The 25,585-nt window shown below is 50.4% G+C and overlaps 1 protein-coding gene across 1 annotated transcript; it reads right to left on the bottom strand.

Moving 5' to 3' along the window:
• Positions 1–971: 971 nt before the first annotated feature.
• Positions 972–25,190, bottom strand: LOC139834003 (uncharacterized). Its single transcript, XM_071824382.1, has 4 exons — positions 24,847–25,190; positions 24,211–24,739; positions 23,893–23,973; positions 972–1,039 (listed from the first exon to the last, which is right to left on the bottom strand). Exons 1-4 carry the CDS (start codon positions 25,009–25,011, stop codon positions 972–974), a joined length of 843 nt encoding a protein of 280 aa, XP_071680483.1. The 5' UTR covers positions 25,012–25,190.
• Positions 25,191–25,585: the final 395 nt, after the last annotated feature.

Here is a 25,585-nt window from a genome sequence, read left to right as displayed (position 1 = left end):
TGTTGTGCAGGTTCCACGTTGGCGTCGGAATCCCTGGTGTTGCGCCGCACTACATCTCGCCGCCATCAACCTTCAACGTGCTTCTTGGCTCCTACTGGTTCGATAAACCTTGGTTTCATACTGAGGGAAAACTTGCCGCTGTACGCATCACACGTTCCTCTTGGGGTTCCCAACGGATGCGTGCTGTACGCGTATCAGAGCTCTAGTTACAAACAGACTTGACCTATATCAAGAAGCCAGCCAAGATTCTCGAGGAGAACTAGAAACAACTCAGGAATAGAGCCATTAAGTACTGCAAGATTCAATGGAAGAATCACACCGAGAGGGAACCACCTGGGAAAAGGAAGAAGACCTCAGGAAATCGTACCCAGAACTGTTCAGGTATTACAACCACAACTTCGGGACGAAGTTTTCTTTAAGGGGGAAAGGCTGTAATGTCCCAGGTTTAGAGATAATCGAGGGGTAGATTTTAGAAAGGGATGTGCATTGCATCATAAATTCTGGGGAAATTTCGCGTTTTTAAAACAAAACTGCATCGAAGGGGGACAAGTTTCTCTCTCGACACCTTACAGGGTTAGGGTTTCGAGAGTGCGACAAACTTGCATCTCACTTAGCTAATTTAGGGTTTTGAGAAGAGAGGAGAGTTTGTGCATTACAACTTAAGTTGCCTGATTGAATTCAAACAAACTTGTGTTTGAATTTCAAATTCAAACATCACATGAATATCTCATAATTCCAAAATTGAGGTAATTCATTAAACAAATTATAAATAATCAAGAATATAAATAGTACAACTATTATACAAAGCTCATTAAGGAAAATTGGAGCTTTATTGATAATCACACAAGATACATTGTTATTTACAATATCCAGAAATGAATTAAGAAATATTACAACACATTACAAGAATTGACTAAATGGAAAAAGAAAAGGAAAGAAAATTACAATTGCATGATCTATCCTAAACTACATCAGATGATCATCATGGAAATCTTGCTCAAGATGATCTTGATCTTCACTTGGAGCACCACATTGTACCCTGCATGCACACAAAGACCAAACCAGGGTTATGCCAAGTGGCATTGCCACTTGGCAGGTTAGCAAGAAAATGGTAAATGAGAGAGGATATGACCAAGAACCAGCCGAGCTGATCCATCCAGCTGCACAAGCCGCACACACACACACACACACAAGCTGCTCACACAGCTTGAGTGCATGTGCAATAGCAAGCCATGTGTGTGCATGCACAACAACACACACACAGCCAGAGAGAGTCACCAACAAGTGCCAGGCCTTGTTGTCGACCAGAGAAGGAAGGGCAGAGCATACTTAAGCTTTTCACTGCAAAACCGTAACCATTCCATCAACAAGGAGCCTCTGGGTAAGAACACAAGAACAGCAAGAACACAAGAACAGGAAGAACAACCACTGTTGTTCAACCTATTCAAACAGCCACAGAAATTAATCAAGCACCACAAGCTTGCAAGGAGGAGCAGGGCAAGCAAACCAAACCACCAGAAGCAATCCTCTACACCAGCAACTTAATCTAGGAGCTGGAGTGAGGTATAAACAAGAAATCATGGGCAAACATCTGTTTTTCTCATAAATAAGCATGTGCATAACACATACACAAGCCAGAGGGTATGATTACCCTGTGTGCATCATCATTTGGTGTTAAAACCATTTGATGCTGGCAAAAAGGGAAATAAGCCAGAAGAAAATCATCCTAGGGAAGAAATGGTCAAGCCCAGTGTATTATCACTGAGGCAAACCAAAGAATCCAGCAAGGATTGATCCACAGCTAGCCTAGCCCAACTCACCTAGCACTACATGGTTTACTAACCATCAGACAGATAGACAACTTGTGTCTATTCTTGATTGTCAACAGCAAAGCTCACTGGAAATCCAACAAGGAATCATCCAGTGAGGTATTCACTAAGCTACAACAAGCCAACATCGGTGGGAGCTTCCTGAACAGCAAAGAGTTGCTGTTGAGGCCACCTCAACCACTGAAACAGCCCAAACCATCAAGCCAAACACTTGTATCATCACCTAGATGGGTTCAAAGAATAGCTAGGTGATGTCTACGCACACTTCTTTTCCTGTAGACAGTGTTGGGCCTCCAAGAGCAGAGGTTTGTAGAACAGCAGCAAGTTTCCCTTAAGTGAATCACCCAAGGTTTATCGAACTCAGGGAGGAAGAGGTCAAAGATATCCCTCTCAAGCAACCCTATGATCACGATACAAGAAGTCTCTTGTGTACCCAACACACCTAATACACTTGTCAGATGTATAGGTGCACTAGTTCGGCGATGAGATAGTGAAATACAAGTAGTATGGATGAATATGAGTGGTAATAGCAATCTGAATAAAATATGGCAGCGAGTAAACATGCAACAGAACAGTAAATAAACGGAGATTCGATGTTTGGAAACAAGGCCTAGGGATCCTACTTTCACTAGTGGACACTCTCAACATTGATCACATAATAAAACCACTCTACACTCTCTTGTTGGATGACAAACACCATTAATTGTGTAGGGCTACAAGAGCACCTCAATGGCGGAGTTAACAAGCTCCACAACATTCGATGTTCATATTTAAGTAACCTTAGAGTGCATGATAGACCAACGCAATTATACCGAGTACTAACATAGCATGCACACCGTCACCGACAGACTATGAAAGGGGGAATAGATCACATCAATACTATCATAGTAATAGTTAACTTCATAATCTACAAGAGATCACAATCATAACCTAGTACTACATGATGCACACAATGTCAACATTACATCATGGAGGAGGAATAGACTACTTTAATAACATCACTAGAGTAGCACATAGATTGATAGTGATACAAAGCTCATATGAATCTCAATCATGTAAGGCAGCTCATGAGATCATTGTATTGAAGTACATGGGAGAGAGATTAACCACATAGCTACCGGTACAGCCCTTAGCCTCGAGGGAGAACTACTCCCTCCTCATCATGGGAGACAGCAGCGGCGATGAAGATGGCGGTGGTGTCGATGGAGATGCCTTCCGGGGGCAATTCCCCGTCCCGGCGGCGTGCTGGAACAGAGACTTCTGTCCCCCGAATCTTGGCTTCGCGATGGCGGCGGCTCTGGAAGGTTTTCTCGTACCGTGGCTTATTCCTCTCGAAGATTTAGGTCAGGAAGACTTATATAGGCGAAGAGTCAGAGTCGGAGGGGGTCTGGGGGCTCCACACACCAGGGGGGCGCGCCCCCCCCTCTGGCCGCACCGCCACCATGTGTGGGGCCCACCTGGCTCTCCTTTGGCCCCTCTTCGGTGCTCTGGAAGCTTCCGGGAAAAATAAGGTTCTGGGTGTTGATTTCGTCCAATTCCGAGAATATTTCCTGTGTAAGATTTCTGAAACCAAAAACAGTAGAAAACAGGAACTGGCATTTCGGCATCTCGTTAATAGGTTAGTTCCGGAAAACGCATAAAAACGATATAAAGTGTGAACAAAACATGTAGGTATTGTCATAAAACAAGCATGTAACATCAGAAATTATAGATACGTTGGAGACGTATCACTAGGGTCCCCAACAGCTGTTGGCATCCCTCTAGCTCAATCCAATTAATTGTAAGAGTCATCCCTGCAAGTAGTTCATCTCATTTATCTAGTAAACAAGGACAAGCTATACAGATAAATGAAATTCATAAATCACAAGTAACTGGAACACTTGCACATGATCCAGAGGATCACTGCAAGCATCACCTTATCCTTGAGCAAGCAACAGCACACATCAGGACAAGCCTGTGTGACACACACATCACAGGGTGAGCAGTAGTGAGGCACAGGACAACACAACAGCTTTTACAAGCAACTGATGATCACAAGATCATGAGAAGCTTGCTAGAGCATGCTACATCATGCTAGAACCAATTCTAGTATCAATACATGGACCAGATAATGAAATCAAAAATATAACTGAACAATTGCATCACAGATAAGTGAATAAGGCCTTACAATTGTATCCAGAAGCACTCCATCAAGGGATGGAGCTGTTAATTGAACAGTTAGGCTCAATTGAGCATATCCATGAATTAAACCATAGATAATAGCACATCAGGAGCACTGGTACTTGCCAAAGGCAAGGATCATGCATCATGATCAAGCCAGGGACAAGTAATTGCACACACAGGAGTTGCAACAGCAAACCATAGAGCAGAATAGCATAGCACAACAGCTAGGATCCATGGCAGATACACAGCAGCAGCATACGCATGGCAGCAACATAGCACAGCAGCATAAGCAAAGTCGTAGCACAAGCACAACAGCTAGCAGCCATGGCGAGTGTAGGCATAGAAGCTAGCACAACACCAGAGCTGGCATGGCGCAAGGCACACAGAGGCGTAGCAGCAACAGCATCACGGCATGACCAGCATCTCCACAAGGAGAAGCAGGCCAGTGGCCAGAGCTAGACAAGAAGGGAAGTAGAAGAGGAAGAACATGTAGTAGAGAAGGAAGGAGGAGGTGAGAACTTACAGGTGAAGCGGAGAGAAGCTCGGCCATGGCGGCACGGCGGCACACGCCGGGCGAACGGCGGCGCCAGGCCAAGCCAAGCCAGGCACCATCTCGCCGCAACGCCCGCGCAACCACGGCGAGGCACACGCACGCGCCACGGCACCAGAAACGTCGGCGGCGACGAGATCGCCGTGGATCACCAGGGCCAGGCGAGCAGAAGTGTTGGGGGCAAAACGAGGAGGCGGAGAAGAACAGATCGGCGCGGTGGATTTGAAGCGCCGTCGAACGGCGGTTCAGATGCACCACATCTGGCCGGCAGTGATGGCCGGAGTAAATCGGCGAAGGTGGCGGCGACGCGGGAGTCGCCAGAGCACGGGAGCGATTAGGGTTAGCGCGTGCGCGAGAGGAAGGGGACGGATGCGTCCGACCGAGCCGGACGTGCGTCTCAGGTTAGGGTTAACCCGCTGGGCCACCATGACAAGTGGGCCCAGGGGCATTTAAGACTTTTCACATTTCCAATTAAAACAGAAACTTTGAAAATACATAGAAAATGATAAATATCTCTAAAAAAATAATTAAAAATATGAAAACTACTCCGGATAAAATTCTCTATCATAATAAAATATGAAAAGGAATTTTTGGAGACAAACAAGATTAAGCCCAAAATTTGATGATTAAAATAATCATTAAAATCACACCTTATATTTTCAATAATGAAAATAAGTCCATAAATGCTTTTGGACTTTAAAAACACCTTGACAACATTTCAAGGTTGTATTTTACCCTAAACAGAGTATCCCTAAATTATTCTTAGTATTAACCTCTCACATGAAATGATAAGACATCGGAAGAGGGGAACAAACCCTAAAAATGGAATCATGCATAAATGCTTCTTTAACCATTGCCATTATCGGACAATGATGCTATATTTCAGCAACAGAGGACAAGGGTCAGTCCACACCATCCAACTGCAACACTTTGCAGTGTTCAGGCAAGTTCATCACTTGCTCATGTCATTCGAGTATTTTTACCAAATTACTTGCAAAGTACTATGTTTACCACTATTGCATAAAAAAGCAAAACCACTATTTTCATAACTATGAATATGACTAAGTGGTGGGAAATGGAACCATGGATTGTGTTGATATGGTGGAGGTTCCATTGCAAGGGTTATATCCATCTAGGATTAAACAACAAATGTCGTCCAGTGATTCCTGTGCCGTAATACCCGTGTTAACCATAAGATCCGGAGTAGGACGGAGTAGTCAAAAGTGTTTCCACCTCTCGTTCATCAACGGATGCGCATTACTGTAGGCACTTGATCTCGAGAGACAAGATGCAGGGTGGGGAACCCGTAGAAGTCCCCACGGTAATGTGGTCTGATACGCGTACAACACGCGTCCGTTGGGAACCCCAAGAGGAAGGTGTGATGCGTACAACGGCAAGTTTTCCCTCAGTATGAAACCAAGGTTTATCGAACCAGTAGGAGCCAAGAAGCACGTTGAAGGTTGATGGCGGCGGGATGTAGTGCGGCGCAACACCAGAGATTCCGGCGCCAACGTGGAACCTGCACAACACAACCAAAGTACTTTGCCCCAACGAAATAGTGAGGTTGTCAATCTCACCGGCTTGCTGTAACAAAGGATTAGATGTATAGAGTGGATGATGATTGTTTGCAGAAAAACAGTAGAACAGTATTGCAGTAGATTGTATTTCAGTATAGAGAATTGGACCGGGGTCCACAGTTCATTAGAGGTGTCTCTCCCATAAGATAAACAGCATGTTGGGTGAACAAATTACAGTTGGGCAATTGACAAATAGAGAGGGCATGACCATGCACATACATATCATGATGAGTATTGTGAGATTTAATTGGGCATTACGACAAAGTACATAGACCGCTATCCAGCATGCATCTATGCCTAAAAAGTCCACCTTCAGGTTATCATCCGAACCCCCTCCAGTATTAAGTTGCTAACAACAGACAATTGCATTAAGTATTGCGCGTAATGTAATCAGTGACTACATCCTTGAACATAGCACCAATGTTTTATCCCTACTGGCAACAGCACATCCATAACCTTAGAGGTTCTTGTCACCCCTCCAGATTCACGGAGACATGAACCCACTATCGAGCATAAATACTCCCTCCTGGAGTTATAGCATCAACTTGGCCAGAGCATCTACTAATAACGGAGAGCATGCAAGATCATAAACAACACATAGACATAACTTTGATAATCAACATAACAAGTATTCTCTATTCATCGGATCCCAACAAATGCAACATATAGAATTACAGATAGATGATCTTGATCATGTTATGCAGCTCACAAGATCCGACAATGAAGCACAATGAGGAGAAGACAACCATCTAGCTACTGCTATGGACCCATAGTCCAGGGGTAGACTACTCACACATCACTCCGGAGGCGACCATGGCGGCGTAGAGTCCACCGGGAGATGAATCCCCTCTCCGGCAGGGTGCCGGAGGCGATCTCCTGAATCCCCCGAGATGGGATTGGCGGCGGTGGCGTCTCAGTAAGGTTTTCCGTATCGTGGCTCTCGGTACTGGGGGTTTCGCGACGGAGGCTTTAAGTAGGCAGAAGGGCAGGTCAGGATGGGGCACGAGGGCCCCACACCACAGGTCGGCGCGGCCAAGGCCTGGGCCGCGCCGCCCTAGGGTTTGGGCGCCTCGTGGCCCCACTTCGTCTCCTCTTCGGTCTTCTGGAAGCTTCGTGGCAAAATAGGACCCTGGGCGTTGATTTCGTCCAATTCCGAGAATATTTCGTTACTAGGATTTCTGAAACCAAAAACAGCAGAAAAAGACAGCGGCACTTCGGCATCTTGTTAATAGGTTAGTTCCAGAAAATGCACGAATATGACATAAAGTGTGCATAAAACATGTAGATAACATCAATAATGTGGCATGGAACATAAGAAATTATCGATACGTTGGAGACGTATCAGCATCCCCAAGCTTAGTTCTGCTCGTCCCGGGCAGGTAAAACGATAACAAAGATAATTTCTGGAGTGACATGCCATCATAACCTTGATCATACTATTTGTAAAGCATATGTAGCGAATGCAGCGATCAAAACAATGTATATGACATGAGTAAACAAGTGAATCATATAGCAAAGATTTTTCATGAATAGTACTTCAAGACAAGCATCAATAAGTCTTGCATAAGAGTTAACTCATAAAGCAATAATTCAAAGTAAAGGCATTGAAGCAACACAAAGGAAGATTAAGTTTCAGCGGTTGCTTTCAACTTGTAACATGTATATCTCATGGATATTGTCAACATAGAGTAATATAATAAGTGCAGTATGCAAGTATGTAGGAATCAATGCACAGTTCACACAAGTGTTTGCTTCTTGAGGTGGAGATAAATAGGTGAACTGACTCAACATTGAAAGTAAAAGAATGGTCCTACATAGAGGAAAAGCATCGATTGCTATATTTGTGCTAGAGCTTTGATTTTGAAAACATGAAACAATTTTGTCAACGGTAGTAATAAAGCATATGTATCATGTAAATTATATCTTACAAGTTGCAAGCCTCATGCATAGTATACTAATAGTGCCCACACCTTGTCCTAATTAGCTTGGACTACCGGATCATCGCAATGCACATGTTTTAACCAAGTGTCACAAAGGGGTACCTCTATGCCGCCTGTACAAAGGTCTAAGGAGAAAGCTCGCATTGGATTTCTCGCTATTGATTATTCTCAACTTAGACATCCATACCGGGACAACATAGACAACAGATAATGGACTCCTCTTTTATGCATAAGCATGTAACAACAATTAGTAATTTTCTCATATGAGATTGAGGATATATGTCCAAAACTGAAACTTCCACCATGAATCATGGCTTTAGTTAGCGGCCCAATGTTCTTCTCTAACTATATGCATGCTTAACCATAAGGTGGTAGATCTCTCTTACTTCAGACAAGACGAACATGCATAGCAACTCACATGAAATTCAACAAAGAGTAGTTGATGGCGTCCCCAGTGAACATGGTTATCGCACAACAAGCAACTTAATAAGAGATAAAGTGCATAAGTACATATTCAATACCACAATAGTTTTTAAGCTATTTGTCCCATGAGCTATATATTGCAAAGGTGAATGATGGAATTTAAAGGTATGGCGAAGTTTCTTCTTCATTAAATTGTTATATGGTTGGAATTGGAAAATGATACATGTAGTAATTGCTATAAATGTCTTGGGTAATGTGATACTTGGCAATTGTTGTGCTCATGTTTAAGCTCTTTCATCATATGCTTTGCACCCATTAATGAAGAAATACATAGAGCATGCTAAAATTTGGTTTGCATATTTGGTCTCTCTAAGGTCTAGATAATTTCTAGTATTGAGTTTGAACAACAAGGAAGACGGTGTAGAGTCTTATAATGTTTACAATGTGTCTTTTATGTGAGTTTTGCTGCACCGGTTCATCCTTGTGTTTGTTTCAAATAACCTTGCTAGCCTAAACCTTGTATCGAGAGGGAATACTTCTCATGCATCCAAAATACTTGAGCCAACCACTATGCCATTTGTGTCCACCATACCTGCCTACTACATGGTATTTCTCCACCATTCCAAAGTAAATTGCTTGCTATGAGTAGAAACTAAGGACATACTTGTCCATATGCTACAGCAAAGCATGTCTCTCTCCCATAAAGTGAATGCTAGGATCCATTTTATTCAAACAAAACAAAAACAAAAACAAACCGACGCTCCAAGAAAAGCACATAAGATGTGATGGAATAAAAATATAGTTTCAGGGGAGGAACCTGATAATGTTGTCGATGAAGAAGGGGATGCCTTGGGCATCCCCAAGCTTAGACGCTTGAGTATTCTTAGAATATGCAGGGGTGAACCACCGGGGCATCCCCAAGCTTAGAGCTTTCACTCTCCTTGATCATGTTGCATCATACTCCTCTCTTGATCCTTGAAAACTTCCTCCACACCAAACTTAGAACAACTCATTAGAGGGTTAGTGCACAGTAAAAATTAACATGTTCAGAGGTGACATAATCATTTTTAACACTTCTGGACATTGCATAAAGCTACTGGACATTAATGGATCAAAGAAATTCATCCAACATAGCAAAAGAGGCAATGCGAAATAAAAGGCAGAATCTGCCAAAACAGAACAGTTCGTATTGACGAATTTTAAAATGGCACCAGACTTGCTCAAATGAAAATGCTAAAATTGAATGAAAGTTGCGTACATATCTGAGGATCGCTCACGTAAATTGGCATAATTTTCTGAGTTACCTACAGAGAATTTAGCCCAGATTCGTGACAGCAAAGAAATCTGAAACTGCGCAGTAATCCAAATCTAGTATGAACTTTACTATCAACGACTTTACTTGGCACAACAAAACACTAAACTAAGATAAGGAGAGGTTGCTACAGTAGTAAACAACTTCCAAGACACAAAATAAAAACAAAGTACTGTAGGTAAAAACCATGGGTTGTCTCCCATAAGCGCTTTTCTTTAACGCCTTTCAGCTAGGCGCAGAAAGTGTGTATCAAGTATTATCAAGAGACGAAGCATCAACATCATAATTTGTTCTAATAATAGAATCAAAAGGTAACTTCATTTTCTTTCTAGGGAAGTGTTCCATACCTTTCTTGAGAGGAAATTGATATTTTATATTACCTTCCTTCATATCAATAGTAGCACCAACAGTTCGAAGAAAAGGTCTTCCCAATATAATGGGACAAGATGCATTGCATTCAATATCCAAGACAACAAAATCAACGGGGACAAGGTTATTGTTAACGGTAATGCGAACATTATCAACTTTTCCCAAAGGTTTCTTTGTAGAATGATCAGCAAGATTAACATCCAAATAACAATTTTTCAGCGGTGGCAAGTCAAGCATATTATAGATTTTCTTAGGCATAACGGAAATACTTGCACCAAGATCACATAAAGCATTACAATCAAAATCTTTAACCTTCATCTTAATGATGGGCTCCCAACCATCCTCTAGCTTTCTAGGAATAGAGGCTTCGTGCTCTTGTTTCTCTTCTCTAGCTTTTATGAGAGCATTTGTAATATGTTGTGTGAAAGCCAAATTTATAGCACTAGCATTAGGACTTTTAGCAAGTTTTTGCAAGAACTTTATAACTTCAGAGATGTGGCAATCATCAAAATTCAAACCATTATAATCTAAAGCAATGGGATCATCATCCCCGATGTTGGAAAAAATTTCAGCAGTTTTATCACAGGCAGTTTCAGCAGTTTTAGCAGTTTCAGGTAGTTTCTCGCGCTTTGCATTAGAAGTGGAAACATTACTAACACCAATTCTTTTATTATTAATAGTAGGAGGTGCAGCAACATGTGTAGCATCAACATTACTAGTCGTGGTAATAGTCCAAACTTTAGCTACATTCTTCTCTTTAGCTAGTTTTTCATTTTCTTCTCTATCCCACCTAGCACGCAGTTCAGCCATTAGTCTTATATTCTCATTAATTCTAACTTGGATGGCATTTGATGTAGTAGTAATTTTGTTATCTAAATCCTCGGGCTTAGCAGCCATTTTATTAATTAAAGAAGATTGTGATGCAGACATGTATGAGATTCGATTTTCAGCATTAGCAAGTTTAGTTTGCAACCCCGAGATCTCCCTATTTAGATTTTCAAGTTGATTCCCTATATTCTTCAACAAGGTAGATTGCTCATTCGTTGTTTTAGTAAACAATTTATTTTGCTCATATTGTGATTGCATAAAGCTTTTAGTGGATCTTTCAATTTCTAGCATCTTTTCTTCATTAGGTGAAACATATCTATCATGAGAGTTACCATTAGCAGGATATGGCCTAGGATCATTGTAATTGTTATTTTTAATGAAATTCACATCAACATATTCTTTTTGAGCAACCAATGACGCTAACGGAACATTATTAGGATTAACATTAGACCTACCATTCACAAGCATAGACATAATAGCATCAATCTTATCACTCAAGGAAGAGGTTTCTTCGACAGAATTTACCTTCTTACCTTGTGGAGCTCTTTCCGTGTGCCATTCAGAGTAGTTGATCATCATATTATCAAGAATCTTTGTTGCTTCGCCAAGAGTAATGGACATAAAGGTACCTCCAGCAGCTGAATCCAATAAATTCCGCGAAGAAAAATTTAGTCCTGCATAGAAGGTTTGGATGATCATCCAAGTAGTCAGTCCATGTGTTGGGCAATTTTTAACCAAAGATTTCATTCTTTCCCAAGCTTGAGCAACATGTTTAGTATCTAATTGTTTAAAATTCATTATGCTACTCCTCAAAGATATAATTTTAGCAGGGGGATAATATCTACCAATAAAAGCATCCTTGCATTTAGTCCACGAATCAATACTATTCTTAGGCAGAGATAGCAACCAATCTTTAGCTCTTCCTCTTAACGAGAAAGGGAACAATTTTAATTTTATAATGTCACCATCTACATCTTTATACTTTTGCATTTCACATAGTTCAACAAAATTATTGAGATGGGCAGCAGCATCATCAGAACTAACACCAGAAAATTGCTCTCGCATAACAAGATTTAGTAAAGCAGGTTTAATTTCAAAGAATTCTGTTGTAGTAGCAGGTGGAGCAATACGTGTGCATAGGAAATCATTGTTATTTGTGGTTGTGAAGTCACACAACTTAGTATTTTCAGGAGTGCCCATTTTAGCAACAGTAAATAAAGCAAACTAGATAAAGTAAATGCAAGTAACTAATTTTTTTGTATTTTTGATATAGCAAACAAGATATCAAATAAAGTAAAACTAGCAACTAATTTTTTTGTATTTTGATTTAGTGCAGCAAACAAAGTAGTAAATAAAACTAAGCAAGACAAAAACAAAGTAAAGAGATTGGGAAGTGGAGACTCCCCTTGCAGCGTGTCTTGATCTCCCCGACAACGGCGCCAGAAAAAGAGCTTGATACGCGTACAACACGCGTCCGTTGGGAACCCCAAGAGGAAGGTGTGATGCGTACAGCGGCAAGTTTTCCCTCAGTATGAAACCAAGGTTTATCGAACCAGTAGGAGCCAAGAAGCACGTTGAAGGTTGATGGCGGCGGGATGTAGTGCGGCGCAACACCAGAGATTCCGGCGCCAACGTGGAACCTGCACAACACAACCAAAGTACTTTGCCCCAACGAAACAGTGAGGTTGTCAATCTCACCGGCTTGCTGTAACAAAGGATTAGATGTATAGTTTGGATGATGATTGTTTGCAGAAAAATAGTAGAACAGTATTGCAGTAGATTGTATTTCAGTATAGAGAATTGGATCGGGGTCCACAGTTCACTAGAGGTGTCTCTCCCATAAGATAAACAGCATGTTGGGTGAACAAATTACAGTTGGGCAATTGACAAATAGAGAGGGCATGACTATGCACATACATATTATGATGAGTATTGTGAGATTTAATTGGGCATTACGACAAAGTACATAGACCGCTATCCAGCATGCATCTATGCCTAAAAAGTTGACCTTCAGGTTATCATCCGAACCCCCTCTAGTATTAAGTTGCTAACAACAGACAATTGCATTAAGTTTTGCGCGTAATGTAATCAGTGACTACTTCCTTGAACATAGCACCAATGTTTTATCCCTAGTGGCAACAGCACATCCATAACCTTAGAGGTTCTTGTCACCCCTCCAGATTCACGGAGACATGAACCCACTATCGAGCATAAATACTCCCTCTTGGAGTTACTAGCATCAACTTGGCCAGAGCATCTACTAATAACGGAGAGCATGCAAGATCATAAACAACACATAGACATAACTTTGATAATCAACATAACAAGTATTCTCTATTCATCGGATCCCAACAAACGCAACATATAGAATTACAGATAGATGATCTTGATCATGTTATGCAGCTCACAAGATCCGACAATGAAGCACAATGAGGAGAAGACAACCATCTAGCTACTGCTATGGACCCATAGTCCAGGGGTAGACTACTCACACATCACTCCGGAGGCGACCATGGCGGCGTAGAGTCCTCCGGGAGATGAATCCCCTCTCCGGCAGGGTGCCGGAGGCGATCTCCTGAATCCCCCGAGATGGGATTGGCGGCGGCGGCGTCTCAGTAAGGTTTTCCGTATCGTGGCTCTCGGTACTGGGGGTTTCGTGACGGAGGCTTTAAGTAGGCGGAAGGGCAGGTCAGGATGGGGCACGAGGTTCCCACACCACAGGTCGGCGTGGCCAAGGCCTGGGCCGTGCCGCCCTAGGGTTTGGGCGCCTCGTGGCCCCACTTCGTCTCCTCTTCGGTCTTCTGGAAGCTTCGTGGCAAAATAGGACCCTGGGCGTTTATTTCGTCCAATTCCGAGAATATTTCGTTACTAGGATTTCTGAAACCAAAAACAGCAGAAAACAACAACTGGCACTTCGGCATCTTGTTAATAGGTTAGTTCCAGAAAATGCACGAATATGACATAAAGTGTGCATAAAACATGTAGATAACATCAATAATGTGGCATGGAACATAAGAAATTATCGATACGTTGGAGACGTATCATGGTCTATGATGGGTTGCAACTGCCGGTGAAGGAATGTATGGTAGAGCCCTGCATTGACGTCGTGGTCGGGGTCCATCCTTAATTGGTGTAAGAGGACCGGCGAGGACCCAGGGTCGGAGATTGCCACAAAGGGTGGGTGTTCGAGGTAGCGGAGGAACATGATTGGCTAGACCTTATACCGGGCCTCACACCGAAGGAGTGTGGACGGGAAAGCTGCCCGGTTGGCACCAAGGTTAAGATCTCTTATGGGTAAAGCAACACACCACTGCAGAGTGTAATGAATCGTGACCTATCACTCCCTGTTCTGGGATTTGGAACTGCGAACGCTGCCGGAAAGGAACTCCATGAAGTTCTAGTAAACCGGTGAAGGCTGACGGACGTAGTTCTTTGGAATAAAAGCAACCTCTTGAAGAAATGTTTATCAAAACCTACATTGGTTTTAGACTTTCTGGTCTGATATCGTAGCTAGTGCATTAAACACCTCTTTTCTATAATGAACTTGTTGAGTACGCTCGTACTCATACCACTCTTAAATCCCCTGCGTAGATTGTCTGAATCGACTGGAGGAGGACAACGACGACCCTGAAGGAGCCGAAGTCATCGGCTATGAAGAACCATACCTCTCTGGAGGTGTAGACTACCTCATAGTCTACGGAACCGGGGAGGGTTCCGGAGGAGAGCAAGCTTAGACCGACAGAGTAGTAGTAGTAACCGAGCAGTACGAACTCTTAGTACTTAGCTGCTCGAGGAGAGTAAAATGTATAACTTAGTAAGACTCTTATATTGTAAGTTAAGTCGGGTTCGCCTCGAACCCAGGAGTATCCCTCTTAGGACCCAAGAGGAGCTCCGAGATGATATGTACATGTTGCTTGTAATAATAAATGAATGAGTATGGACCTGCTATGTTCTGTTGTACTACTCTGATGGATGTAATATTTGCGGATTGGTACTTCGTGAATGTTATATCAACGACTGGCATACTACAACATGCAGTGGTATGCAGGGTCACCACATGTCGGGATTCCGAGGAGGATCTACTACTTCCGCTGCCCGCTGGTACGGGGAGAAGGACGTCGTCATCAACACCGAACGTGTGACCGAGTACGAATGTGCTGCCGCCGACTGTGGCACCGTCAAGATCTTCTACGCGCTATCGAAAGCGGCAAGTGATCGACTACAACAACAAAGAGATCTAATCTCGTAGGCTTTGGAAATCTTCGATGGTTAGTCTCATGATCTTCCCGTTGCTACCATCTTCTAGATTGGATCTTGGCTTGTTATTCGTTCTTGCGGTAGGAAATTTTTTGTTTTCTATGATACGAATCCCATCAGTGGTATCAGAGCCGTGTCTATGCATAGATTGGTTGCACGATGTCGGGGGGAAGACCCCGGATAGGGCAATGGACGCGGAGCAGCCGGCTGGCCGCTGGCCGGCTCGCGGCAAAGGCCGGCTGAGGAGCAGCCGGCTGGCGCCGTGGCCGGCTGGTCCGGAAGCCGGTTGGCTCTAGGTCCTAGTCGGCCTGGCTGCGGCCACCAATGCTGTAGCTGGGCCGGCTTCTACAAGCCATATCCGACTGGGGTTTGTACCTCAGACCGACTCGAGGCTGGCGAGTCTTGCACTGGAAGGAACCGGGTTGGTGATCCGGGTTCCTAAAGTCCACGCTGACTCCATCTTCCGTAAAACGCGGGGCACTGTGGAGCAATAGTGCCGCGCGATGGACAGGCCGTCAGGGCTTACGACGATCCGTACTGGCTACAGTGGCTGACGGCGACAGGGACACCTCCTCCATACCGCTGACCGTGGCAGCCGGATGGGACAGGCCACGATGCCTCAACCACTCCTGACGTCACCACCTCGGGAAGGAGCGGAAGCCGAAGCCGGCCCAGCCGGCCAGTAAACTATAGTGTCTTATATGTAAAGTGCCGGTGCCTATATAAGCCGCACTACCCCCTCTCATGCAGGGGATCGATCGATTTTATTGCTTTCACCTACCTACAGAGCTGCCCTGTGAGAGAGACCATCGTCTTCCTTAGCCTCTCAGGGCCAGCCGGACACAGCTCTAGGAGCACCACTGTACTGTGTGATCATCATATACACTCATAGCAGGAGTAGAGGTTTTACCTCCACCGGAGGGCCTCGAACCTGGGTACGTCGCCGTGTCGCTCGTGCCCATACCCGCTTCCGGATACCGCCGTGAGATCCCTCAGGAACCACTTCGTTTAGCCACCCTATGGCATATGCCGTGACGATACCACGACATTTGGCGCCCACCGTGGGGCCTTCAGCATCCTCGGCCGGTGTCTTCATCCGGACGGGCCTCACCATCACCACCGGCGAGCGAGTCGCCTGTGCTTGATCTGGAGATTCGGCTCCCTCAACTGCGTCAGCGACAACGCTGGCTGCTTCGCTGACCGGCCCTTCCCGGCCGGCGGCAGCGTCATCTCCTTCGGCGGCTTCGACGTTTACGTCGCCACCGTCGCACCGCCGCGCTACCCGCGGCAGGTGCTGCGCTGCGCTAGCCCTCCTCCGCGAGCCGGCAGCAGCGCTCCCGCCAGCCCCGCCGTCGTGCAAGTCATGATGGCTGGCGAGGAGCTCCCCGAGAAGAACCCGCGCACCCGCGGCCCCGGCTTGGAGCGCAACATCGACCCCAACGCCTCCGGCTCGGGCCCGAAAGCGCCACCACCACCGTCCCGGCTGGATGCAGTCCGGGCAAAACTGAGCACCCCGCTCACGCCTGGCGGAGATCCCACCGCCGTCGAGGCGGACTTGGAGGCGCACCGCCAGCTCCTCCTCAAGCAAACCGAAGAACTGGCTGCTGCTAAGCGCCAGATGGAGATCACCCAGCGCGAGTACAACCGCGCCCACGGCCTCACTCCAGGCGGCGACGAGCCAAGCCGAGCCGGCCATATCCGCCGCAGGGGCCGCGACCTTGGCGCTGAGATCGCCCGCGACGGCGCTCCTTCGCCGGCTCCGTCCATGGAGCTCCCCGCCTACAACACGCCCGACAAGAACATGCGCGCGGCAGAAGCCGCCGCGGAAGAGCTGAACCGCCTTGAAGGCGAAGAGTTACGCCGTCAGACCGGCGGGTGGCGAGCTGCTTAACGCAGCCAACAGGCAGATCGCCGACCCCAGGTATGTCAATGCCCCCAGAGCTTCTCACGCTCGTGGAGCTGCAGGCAACGACAGGGAAGGCGCCAGGGACACGGCCGAGTCCGCCTCCCCAGGACCAAGCCGGCGCCATGACTCCCGGGCCACGCACAGCTCGGGCCGGCCAAGCCAGCAGCCGAGCGGCAGCAGCCGCAGCCGGCCCCCTCCAAGCCGGAACCAGGAGCAAGACTCCGGGCCCCGCCGACATCACCGAGCGGCTCCAGAAGCAAGCGGCGCGCGCCAGCCGGCACACTCCCGGCTGGGCCCGCGCATCGAGCCCGCCGACGCCCGAGATCGCCTCGACCGGCTGGTCGAATCCCGCATTGCGGAAGAAGAAGCTCCAGCCGGCCCAAAGTGCTTCGGGCCCCGCATCGCCAACGAGCCCACACTCGAAGGCTTCACGCTCCCCCGCGACACCCCCAAGTATGACGGCACCGCCAAGCCGGAGGACTGGCTGCAGGACTACTCCACCGCAGTCGGCATCGCCAAAGGCAACAAGCGCTGGGCCGTGCGTTACTCCCCCCTGATGCTGGTCGGCTCCGCCCGCACATGGCTCAACAACCTGCCAGCCGGCAGCATAAACGGCTGGCTTGACTTCGAAGCGGCCTTCATCAGCAACTTCACCGGCACCTATCGCCGGCCGGGTCGCCCCCAGCAGCTCGAGATGTGCAAGCAGGGCCCCGACGAGACGGATCGCGCGTACCTGACGCGTTGGTGCGAGATGCGCAACTCCTGCGAGGGCGTGCACGAGATCCAGGCCATCAGCTTCTTCATGGGAGGCTGTCGGCCCAACACCATGCTGTGGCACAAGTTGCGCCGCAGTGACCCCAAGTCGATGGCCGCCTTGATGGCCATCGCCGACAAGTACGCGCTGGCAGAGGAAGCCGGCAAGGCGCCGGCTGATATTTCACCAGCTCCAGCAAGGCGGGACAACAACAGGCCGGCTGAGCACAAGCCGGCCGAGGGCGGTTCGCATGGCAGCCGGCGGGACAACTACCGCGGCAAGCGTCACAGCGACCAGCCGGACCGCCGGTACGGCTCCGCCCACGTAGCCGCCGTGGCAGACAACGCGGCAGGCGGCAGCCGCCGCCGAAGCAAGACCGGCGGTGGAAGCCGAAGTACACCTTTGAGCAAATGCTCGACTCGCCGTGCAAGTACCACAGCGGCAAGAACCCCTCCAACCACACCACCCGCGACTGCCACTTCATGAAGCGGCTGACAAGCGGTGAACCTCTACCGCCTCCACCCCCGCCTCCACCAGCCGGCGGGCCGGGTGGCCCAGCCGGCGCAGAGAACGCCAACCTCGAGCACCACGAGGCTAACCAGGTGCACCATGGCGGCCGATATCTGGCCGAAGACGCCACCTACATCATCTTCACCTCCGAGCCCGAGGACAGGACGAGCCAAGAGCGCTGTTCCCTCGAGGTCAACGCGGTCATACCGCCGGTCCCCCAGTACCTAAACTGGTCAGAGCAGGCCATCACTTTCGATCGCCGTGACACACCGGCTGTCCTGCCGAAGCCGGGCAGCTACGCCATGGTCCTCGACCCCACCATCGGCACAACCCGGCGCAGCGTGCGTTTTTCGCGCGTCCTCATCGACGGCGGCAGCAGCATCAACATCCTCTACCGCGACACCGCCCGCAAGCTGGGCATCCAGGAGGCCGAGTTGCGCCCCACCCCCACCGTCTTCCACGGCATCGTGCCAGGCCATTGCTGCCAGCCGATCGGCCGGATCACGCTGGAGGTGATGTTCGGGCAGCCGGATCACTTCCGCACCGAAAGAATCGAGTTCGAGGTGGTGGACCTCGTGAGCCCCTACCACGCGCTCCTGGGCAGGCCGGCCCTGACCAAGTTCATGGTGGTGCCCCACTATGGGTACCTGAAGATGAAGCTGCCTGGCCCCAAGGGGGTCATCACCGTAGCCGGCGACTATCGCCGCTCCATGGACTGCGCCACGCAGAGCTCCAAGATGGCCCAGACGCTGGTCTACGCCACCGAGAAGCAGCTCATCCACGACGCCGTTGCCCTCGCCAAAGCCGCGCAGAGCAGACATGCCGGCTGCGGGCAGGCCCGGCTGGGACGACTCACTTCCAGCCGGCCGACCACACCAAGAAGATCCTCCTGGACCCGGCGCAGCCGGACAAGTTCGTCACCATCGGTGCCGGCTTGAACAAGAAATAGGAAAGCGAGCTCACCAGCTTCCTCCGTGAGAATCGGGACATCTTCGCATGGACTCCAAGAGACATGCCGGGTGTGCCGAGGGAGTTGGCTGAGCACCACCTCCACGTCCGGCCTGAAGCCAAGCCGGTGAAGCAGCCTCTCAGGCGCTTCGCCGAAGAACGAAGGAAGGCCATCGGTGAAGAAATCGCCCGGCTCCTAGCTGCCGGCTTCATCATGGAAGTGCTGCACCCGGACTGGTTGGCGAACCCGGTCCTGGTTTTGAAGAAGAACGGCTCCTGGCGCATGTGTATCGACTACACCAGCCTGAACAAGGCGTGCCCGAAGGACCCCTTCCCCCTGCCGCGCATAGATCAAGTCATAGACTCGACTGCCGGCTGTGAACTGTTGTCTTTCTTAGACGCCTATTCAGGCTACCACCAGATTCCTTTGAATCCGGCTGATCAAATAAAGACTTCGTTCATTACCCCGTACGGGGCTTACTGCTACACGACTATGCCGTTCGGCTTGAAAAATGCAGGCGCCACCTACCAAAGATGCATGCAGAAATGCTTGCAGGATCAAATCGGCAGAAACGTTCACGCGTACGTGGATGACGTCGTTGTCAAGACCAAGGAGACGACTACCCTCCTTGATGACCTGAGAGAAACCTTCACCAATCTGAGAAGATTCCGGATGAAGCTCAACCCGGCCAAGTGCACATTCGGCGTGCCGTCTGGCCAGCTCCTTGGCTACCTCGTCTCTCAGCGAGGGATCGAAGCCAACCCGGACAAGATCGGTGCCCTGGAGAAGATGGAACTGCCGCGGTGCCTCAAGGACGTCCGAGAAGTTTGCTGGCTGCCTGGCCTCCTTGAGCCGCTTCGTCGGCCGGCTGGGGAGAAGGCACCGCCCACTGTATCAACTAATGAAGAAGGCGGACAAGTTCGTCTGGTCACCGCATGAGCGGATGAGGCCTTCCGTGACTTGAAGCGCGTGCTATCAACCGCGCCAATCCTTGCAACGCCGGCTTCAATGGAGCCGATGCTGTTGTACATCGCAGCCACCAACCGGGTGGTTAGCGTTGTCCTGGTGGTGGAGCGCAGAGAAGCCGGCAACAGGGAGCAGCTGGTTCAGCGCCCAGTCTATTACCTTAGCGAAGTGCTCTCCCAGTCGAAGCAAAATTACCCCCACTACCAGAAGGTCACCTACGGCGTCTACATGGCGGCCAAGAAGCTCAAGCATTACTTTCAAGAACATCCCATCAGGGTGGTTGCCACAGCGCCTTTGGCGGAAATCATCGGCAGCAAGGATGCCAACGGCCGGGTTGCCAAGTGGGCCCTGGAGCTAGCCGCCCACACTATCCTCTACGAGCCACGCACAGCCATCAAGTCGCAGATCCTCGCGGACTTCTTCGTCGACTGGGCTGAGATGCAGTACTTGCCGCCTGTGCCGGATTCCACGCATTGGAAGATGCACTTCGACGGCTCGAAGATGCGCAACGGCTTGGGAGCCGGCATCGTCATCACCTCTCCCAAGGGGGACCGGCTGGACTACGTCCTGCAGATCCACTTCGCCGCATCCAACAATGTGGCGGAATATGAAGCGCTCATTCATGGGCTGAAGCTGGCCAAGGAGATTGGCGTGCGTCGCATACTGCTTCGGCGACTCCGACTTGGTCATACAGCAAGCATCCGCGGCGGGACGCGAAGGACGCCAATATGGCCTCGTACCGCTTCCATGTCCAGCAGCTATCCGGCTTCTTCGACGGCTGCGAATTCCACCACGTGCCACGAGCAAACAACGAGGCGGCTGATGCCTTATCCAAGATTGGCTCAACCCGGCAAGCCATCCCGCCGGGTGTCGCCTTGGCGGTTCTCAAGAAGCCGTCCATCATACCGTCACCGGACTCGGATTCAATATTCGTGCCGGCTGACCCGGGGGCTGCTCAGTCCAACCCGGAGGCTTCATCGCACAAGGCGGGGCTAACAAGCCGAACCCGCCGGCTAGCATGCCGAACCCGGGGACTTCTCAGTCCAACCCGGGGGCTTCATCGCCAAACTCGGGGGCTAGCAAGCCGAACCCGCCGGCTAGCAAGCCGGACCCGGCGACCATGCAGTCGAATCCGGAAGCTCCCACGCAGGAGGCCCTGTTGGTCAGCGTATTCGAGATAAGATGCGTACCTTCATGGGCACAAGAATTCCTCTCCTACCTCACCGACGGTGTGCTGCCTGATGATAGAGTCCAGGCCAGGCAGATTGAGAGAAGGGCCAAGGCCTACACCATCATCAACCACCAGCTGTACAAACGCAGCGTAAGTGGGGTGTTCCAGCGGTGCGTCGAGCCGGCTGAAGGGATTGAACTCCTACGGGAAATCCATCAAGGAGAGTGCGGACATCACGCCTCATCCAGAGCCATAGTGGCCAAAGCCTTCCGGCACGGCTTTTACTGGCCGACTGCGCTCAGAGACGCAGAAGATTTGGTGAAGAAGTGCAACGGCTGTCAGCGCTTCGCAAAGCAAAGACACCAGCCGGCTTCCGCCTTGAAAACCATCCCCATCACATGGCCATTTGCCGTATGGGGCTTGGATATGGTGGGCCCATTCAGAACAGCGCGAGGCGGCATGACACATCTCTTGGTGATGATTGATAAATTCACCAAGTGGATCGAAGCCAAGCCAATCAAGAAACTGGACGGGTCCACAGCCGTCACATTCCTCAAGGAAATCATTGTGAGATTCGGCTACCCCCACACCATCATCACCGACAACGGCACCAACTTCTCCCAAGGCATCTTCTCTCGCTTTTGCGGGGAAATGGGAATCCGGATGGCCCTATCTTCTGTGGCACACCCAGAGTCCAACGGACAAGCGGAAAAGGCTAACGGCTTAGTCCTAGCCGGCATCCGGCCCCGGCTGGTGGAGCCGCTCGAGCGAGCAGCCGGCTGCTGGATTGAAGAATTGCCCGGTGTCTTTGTGGAGCCTGCGCACAACGACAAATCGCTCAGTCGGCTTCACACCATTTTTCCTCGTATACGGGGCCGAAGCCGTCCTGCCGACTGATATCGAGCACGACGCGCCAAGGATCAAGCTCTACACAGAAGTCGAAGCCAAAGAAGCTCGCGAAGATGGAGTCGACCTGGTCGAAGAGGCCCGGCTGCTGGCTGAGTCTAGATCTACCATCTACCAGCAAAGCCTCCGACGCTATCACAGCCGGAAGATCCAGCCCTTAGCATTCCGAGAAGGAGACCTAGTGCTCCGGCTGATCCAGCGGACAGCCGGACAGCATAAACTGTCATCCCCATGGGAGGGTCCCTTCATCGTGAGCAAGGCAGTAGGCAATGATTCCTACTATCTCATAGATGCCCAAGAGGCTAAGAAAAACAAGCCGGACAAGGCTGACGAGGAGACTAAACGTCCCTGGAATGTCAGGTTACTCCGCCCATTTTACGCATGAGAGCAGGAATGTATGTATCCCTTGTATCCCTTTTGTGAGTTATGAAAAAGCTTGCGCCAAGAGCGCCGTTTCCGACAAGTTTTTCGCATACTTTACCCTGTTTCGCCAATTGGCTTGAACCCTCTCACGCGGTCGGCTCAGTAACGTGATCCGGTTTCCGACAGCCGGCTTCCGACCGGCTACAGACCGCAACCCGGCTGTCCGGCTGGCGGGAGTAAGGCCTAGGGAGCCGGCACGCGAAAAACGACTAAGGGAAAGAGTAAAAGCGAGTTGACTTGCAACTTTTCCTATAAGTGCCGGATTGCCGAATTCAGCCCGTTCGACTGAAATACTATCGGCCTCACCCAGCGGCCCGCTCTTGATCCGGCGACGGACCGCAAGTCGGACGTACGACCGGCAAGGGCACAGCCAAAGAGTGGGGCGGATGGGAAAAAGCGAACGAGTCGAAAGAAAGCAACTCGGCACATAATTGGTTAACAAACACATTAAAGTGTGGCATAATTAAAAGGCGATAATATTGTCTTACACCTGCACCCGGCATCCCGGGGATTTAATAAACTGTCTTGGCAAAAGAACAACTGAAAAGCAGGAAATCTAAGCCGGAGGGGCATCAGCGGAGCCGGCTGCCGGGTCGTCCTCAGGCACGTCTTCCGCCTCCTCATCATCCATGTATTCTTCATCGGATGGAGGAGGGTTCGGGTCCGCGACGAAGAGGGCCTTGTCGACGAAGCCGGCGATGGTGCTGGCTCGAGCAAGGCGGGCGGCCTTGAGCTCAGCCGGGAGCTTGTCCTCCACGCCGGCTCGCCGGAACTCAAGCTGCCCCAGGTCCACCTCGTTGTACCAGGAGAGGACGAAGGACAGCGCCATGTCGGCACCGGCGCGCGTGGCCGACTCCTTCCAGTCGAGGAAGCGGTCCGGCGCCCGCTCCATCGCGGAGATGAGGCCGGAGATATCTTGCGGCGCCGCCTCCCCAGGCCACAGCATGGGCACCAGCTCTTCAGCCGCCTTCCGGAGCTCCCAGCCGAGCTTGGTGACGGGCTCGATGCGGGCAGCCATGGACGCCAGGTGGTCCTCCATGGAGAAGTACTCCGAGCTGCCCTCGCCGGTCTCCCGCCTCCTGGAGTCGCACGCAACGCCAACGGCTGCCAAAGCCGCGTCCTGCGTCTCCGGGAAGGCCGCTGCAAGAAGAAGAAGCAAGTCAGAAACCATCAAAGCCGAAATAAGCTGAAAAATGCAAATTTTCGAAGTCCTAAGCCAAAAGGAAAAGCCTGGCGGCAGCCGGCAAGAACCGACTGTCCCCAGCCCAAAGATGAGGATAACGAAGGAATCAGAAGTTTCTGCTGCCGGCTGCCAACAAAAGCCGGCAGTCGACAGCCGAAAGCCGGCAAAGGGAAGGAACATAGAGATGTACTCACCCGCCAAGCCGCGATCAAGCGCGCTGAAATCGTCGGTCCAACGCTTGGCGGTAGCCGTCAGCTCCGTGGACTTGGCAGTGACCTCCTCCTGCAGCGCAAGCCGCTGCTTCTCCACCTCCGACAGCCGCCGGCTCAGATCATCCACCTTCTCCTTCTCCGCCGTCCTGAGGGAGTTGAGCTCGGTGATGTGGTTCTTCTCCAGCAGGCGCAGCCGTGTCAGCTCCTGCTCAGCCAGCTTGAGCTTGCCGGCGGCGGATCGGCCCGCCTCCTCGCTCTCGGCGCACTGCGCGCGAGCGGCTCGGAGATCCGACTCCAGCTGCGGGACTTTGGCGGCTTCAGCTGCGGGGCGGCCGGAAAGAAATGTCAGCCAACCAAGATTAAAAAAGAAACAAGACATCAAGTCGAAAGAAGCATAGAGCTTACCCTTGACAGCCTCCAGCTCGCGAGCCAAGCCGGCTCGCTCGATCTTAGCCTTGTGGTAGCTGGTCACCACCTGGTTGTACAAGAAGGTGCGCCGCTCCTCAACCGTCTGAAAGAATCAGTTGCTTAGACGAAACCTGGACTGGCTTCAGGCAGCCGGCCCACGTCTCGGAGGGCTACCAGGACAAGAAAATTGCAAAAGAAAAGAAAACACACCTTCTCGGCATCCTCCAGCGTCGCCAGCTGGGCAAGGGTCTCGGCGGCCTTGGTCTTGAGGCTGGCGCGATAGCCGGAGAAAAGCATCTTCATGGGCGCCGTGCCAGGCTGCCCCTCCCGGCTGAGTACCTCGCAGGAGTTCGCCTGATGCCATGCCCTCTCCATGGTTCCTGCCGAGCCGAAGCTGGAGTCGGAGGCGGACGGCACAGCCACCAGCCGGGCACCCTTGGCCACATGAAGGCCCTCAGACGGGCCCGCTGCGCCCTCCGTCCTCACCAGCGCGCGCGAGTCGGCGCCCTCCGTGCGCGCCGGCTCGTCCCTCGCCGGCTCCTGCCTGGTCGGCTCGTCCCTCGTCGGGCTGCGGCGGCGGCGTCGCTCCGGGCGCAGCGGATGGCCCAGCCGGCCCGATTGTCTCCGGCGCTCTGGGCGCCCCTCGGACTCTCGTCCAACTCCACCACGGTGGGCCTGCTGCCTGCTCCGGCCGCAGCGGCGCGGCCCTGCCGGCGCCAGTCCTAGGAGCAGCCCCGCCGGCTCCGGCCCCGGCTGAAGGCGGCATGCCCCGCCCGGCCCCGGCGGCTGGGTCCGAGAAGAGGCGTCCGGCGCGGGAACATGTCGTCCAGCGTCGGCTGCCGCGTTGGCTCGACCCGCGTGCCGCGATCGGCGCGGAGGCCAGCGGCACGGCAAAGGAAGAAGCCCCTGTCGCAGCGGCGGCGGCGTAGGTGCGCGCGAGGAAGGCTGC

This window comes from Lolium perenne, chromosome 7 (assembly GCF_019359855.2).
Source record: "Lolium perenne isolate Kyuss_39 chromosome 7, Kyuss_2.0, whole genome shotgun sequence".
Classification (NCBI taxonomy): domain Eukaryota; kingdom Viridiplantae; phylum Streptophyta; class Magnoliopsida; order Poales; family Poaceae; genus Lolium; species Lolium perenne.
The sequence above is the reverse complement of the archived record's forward strand: the minus strand, read 5'-3'. Positions and strand labels throughout refer to the sequence as shown.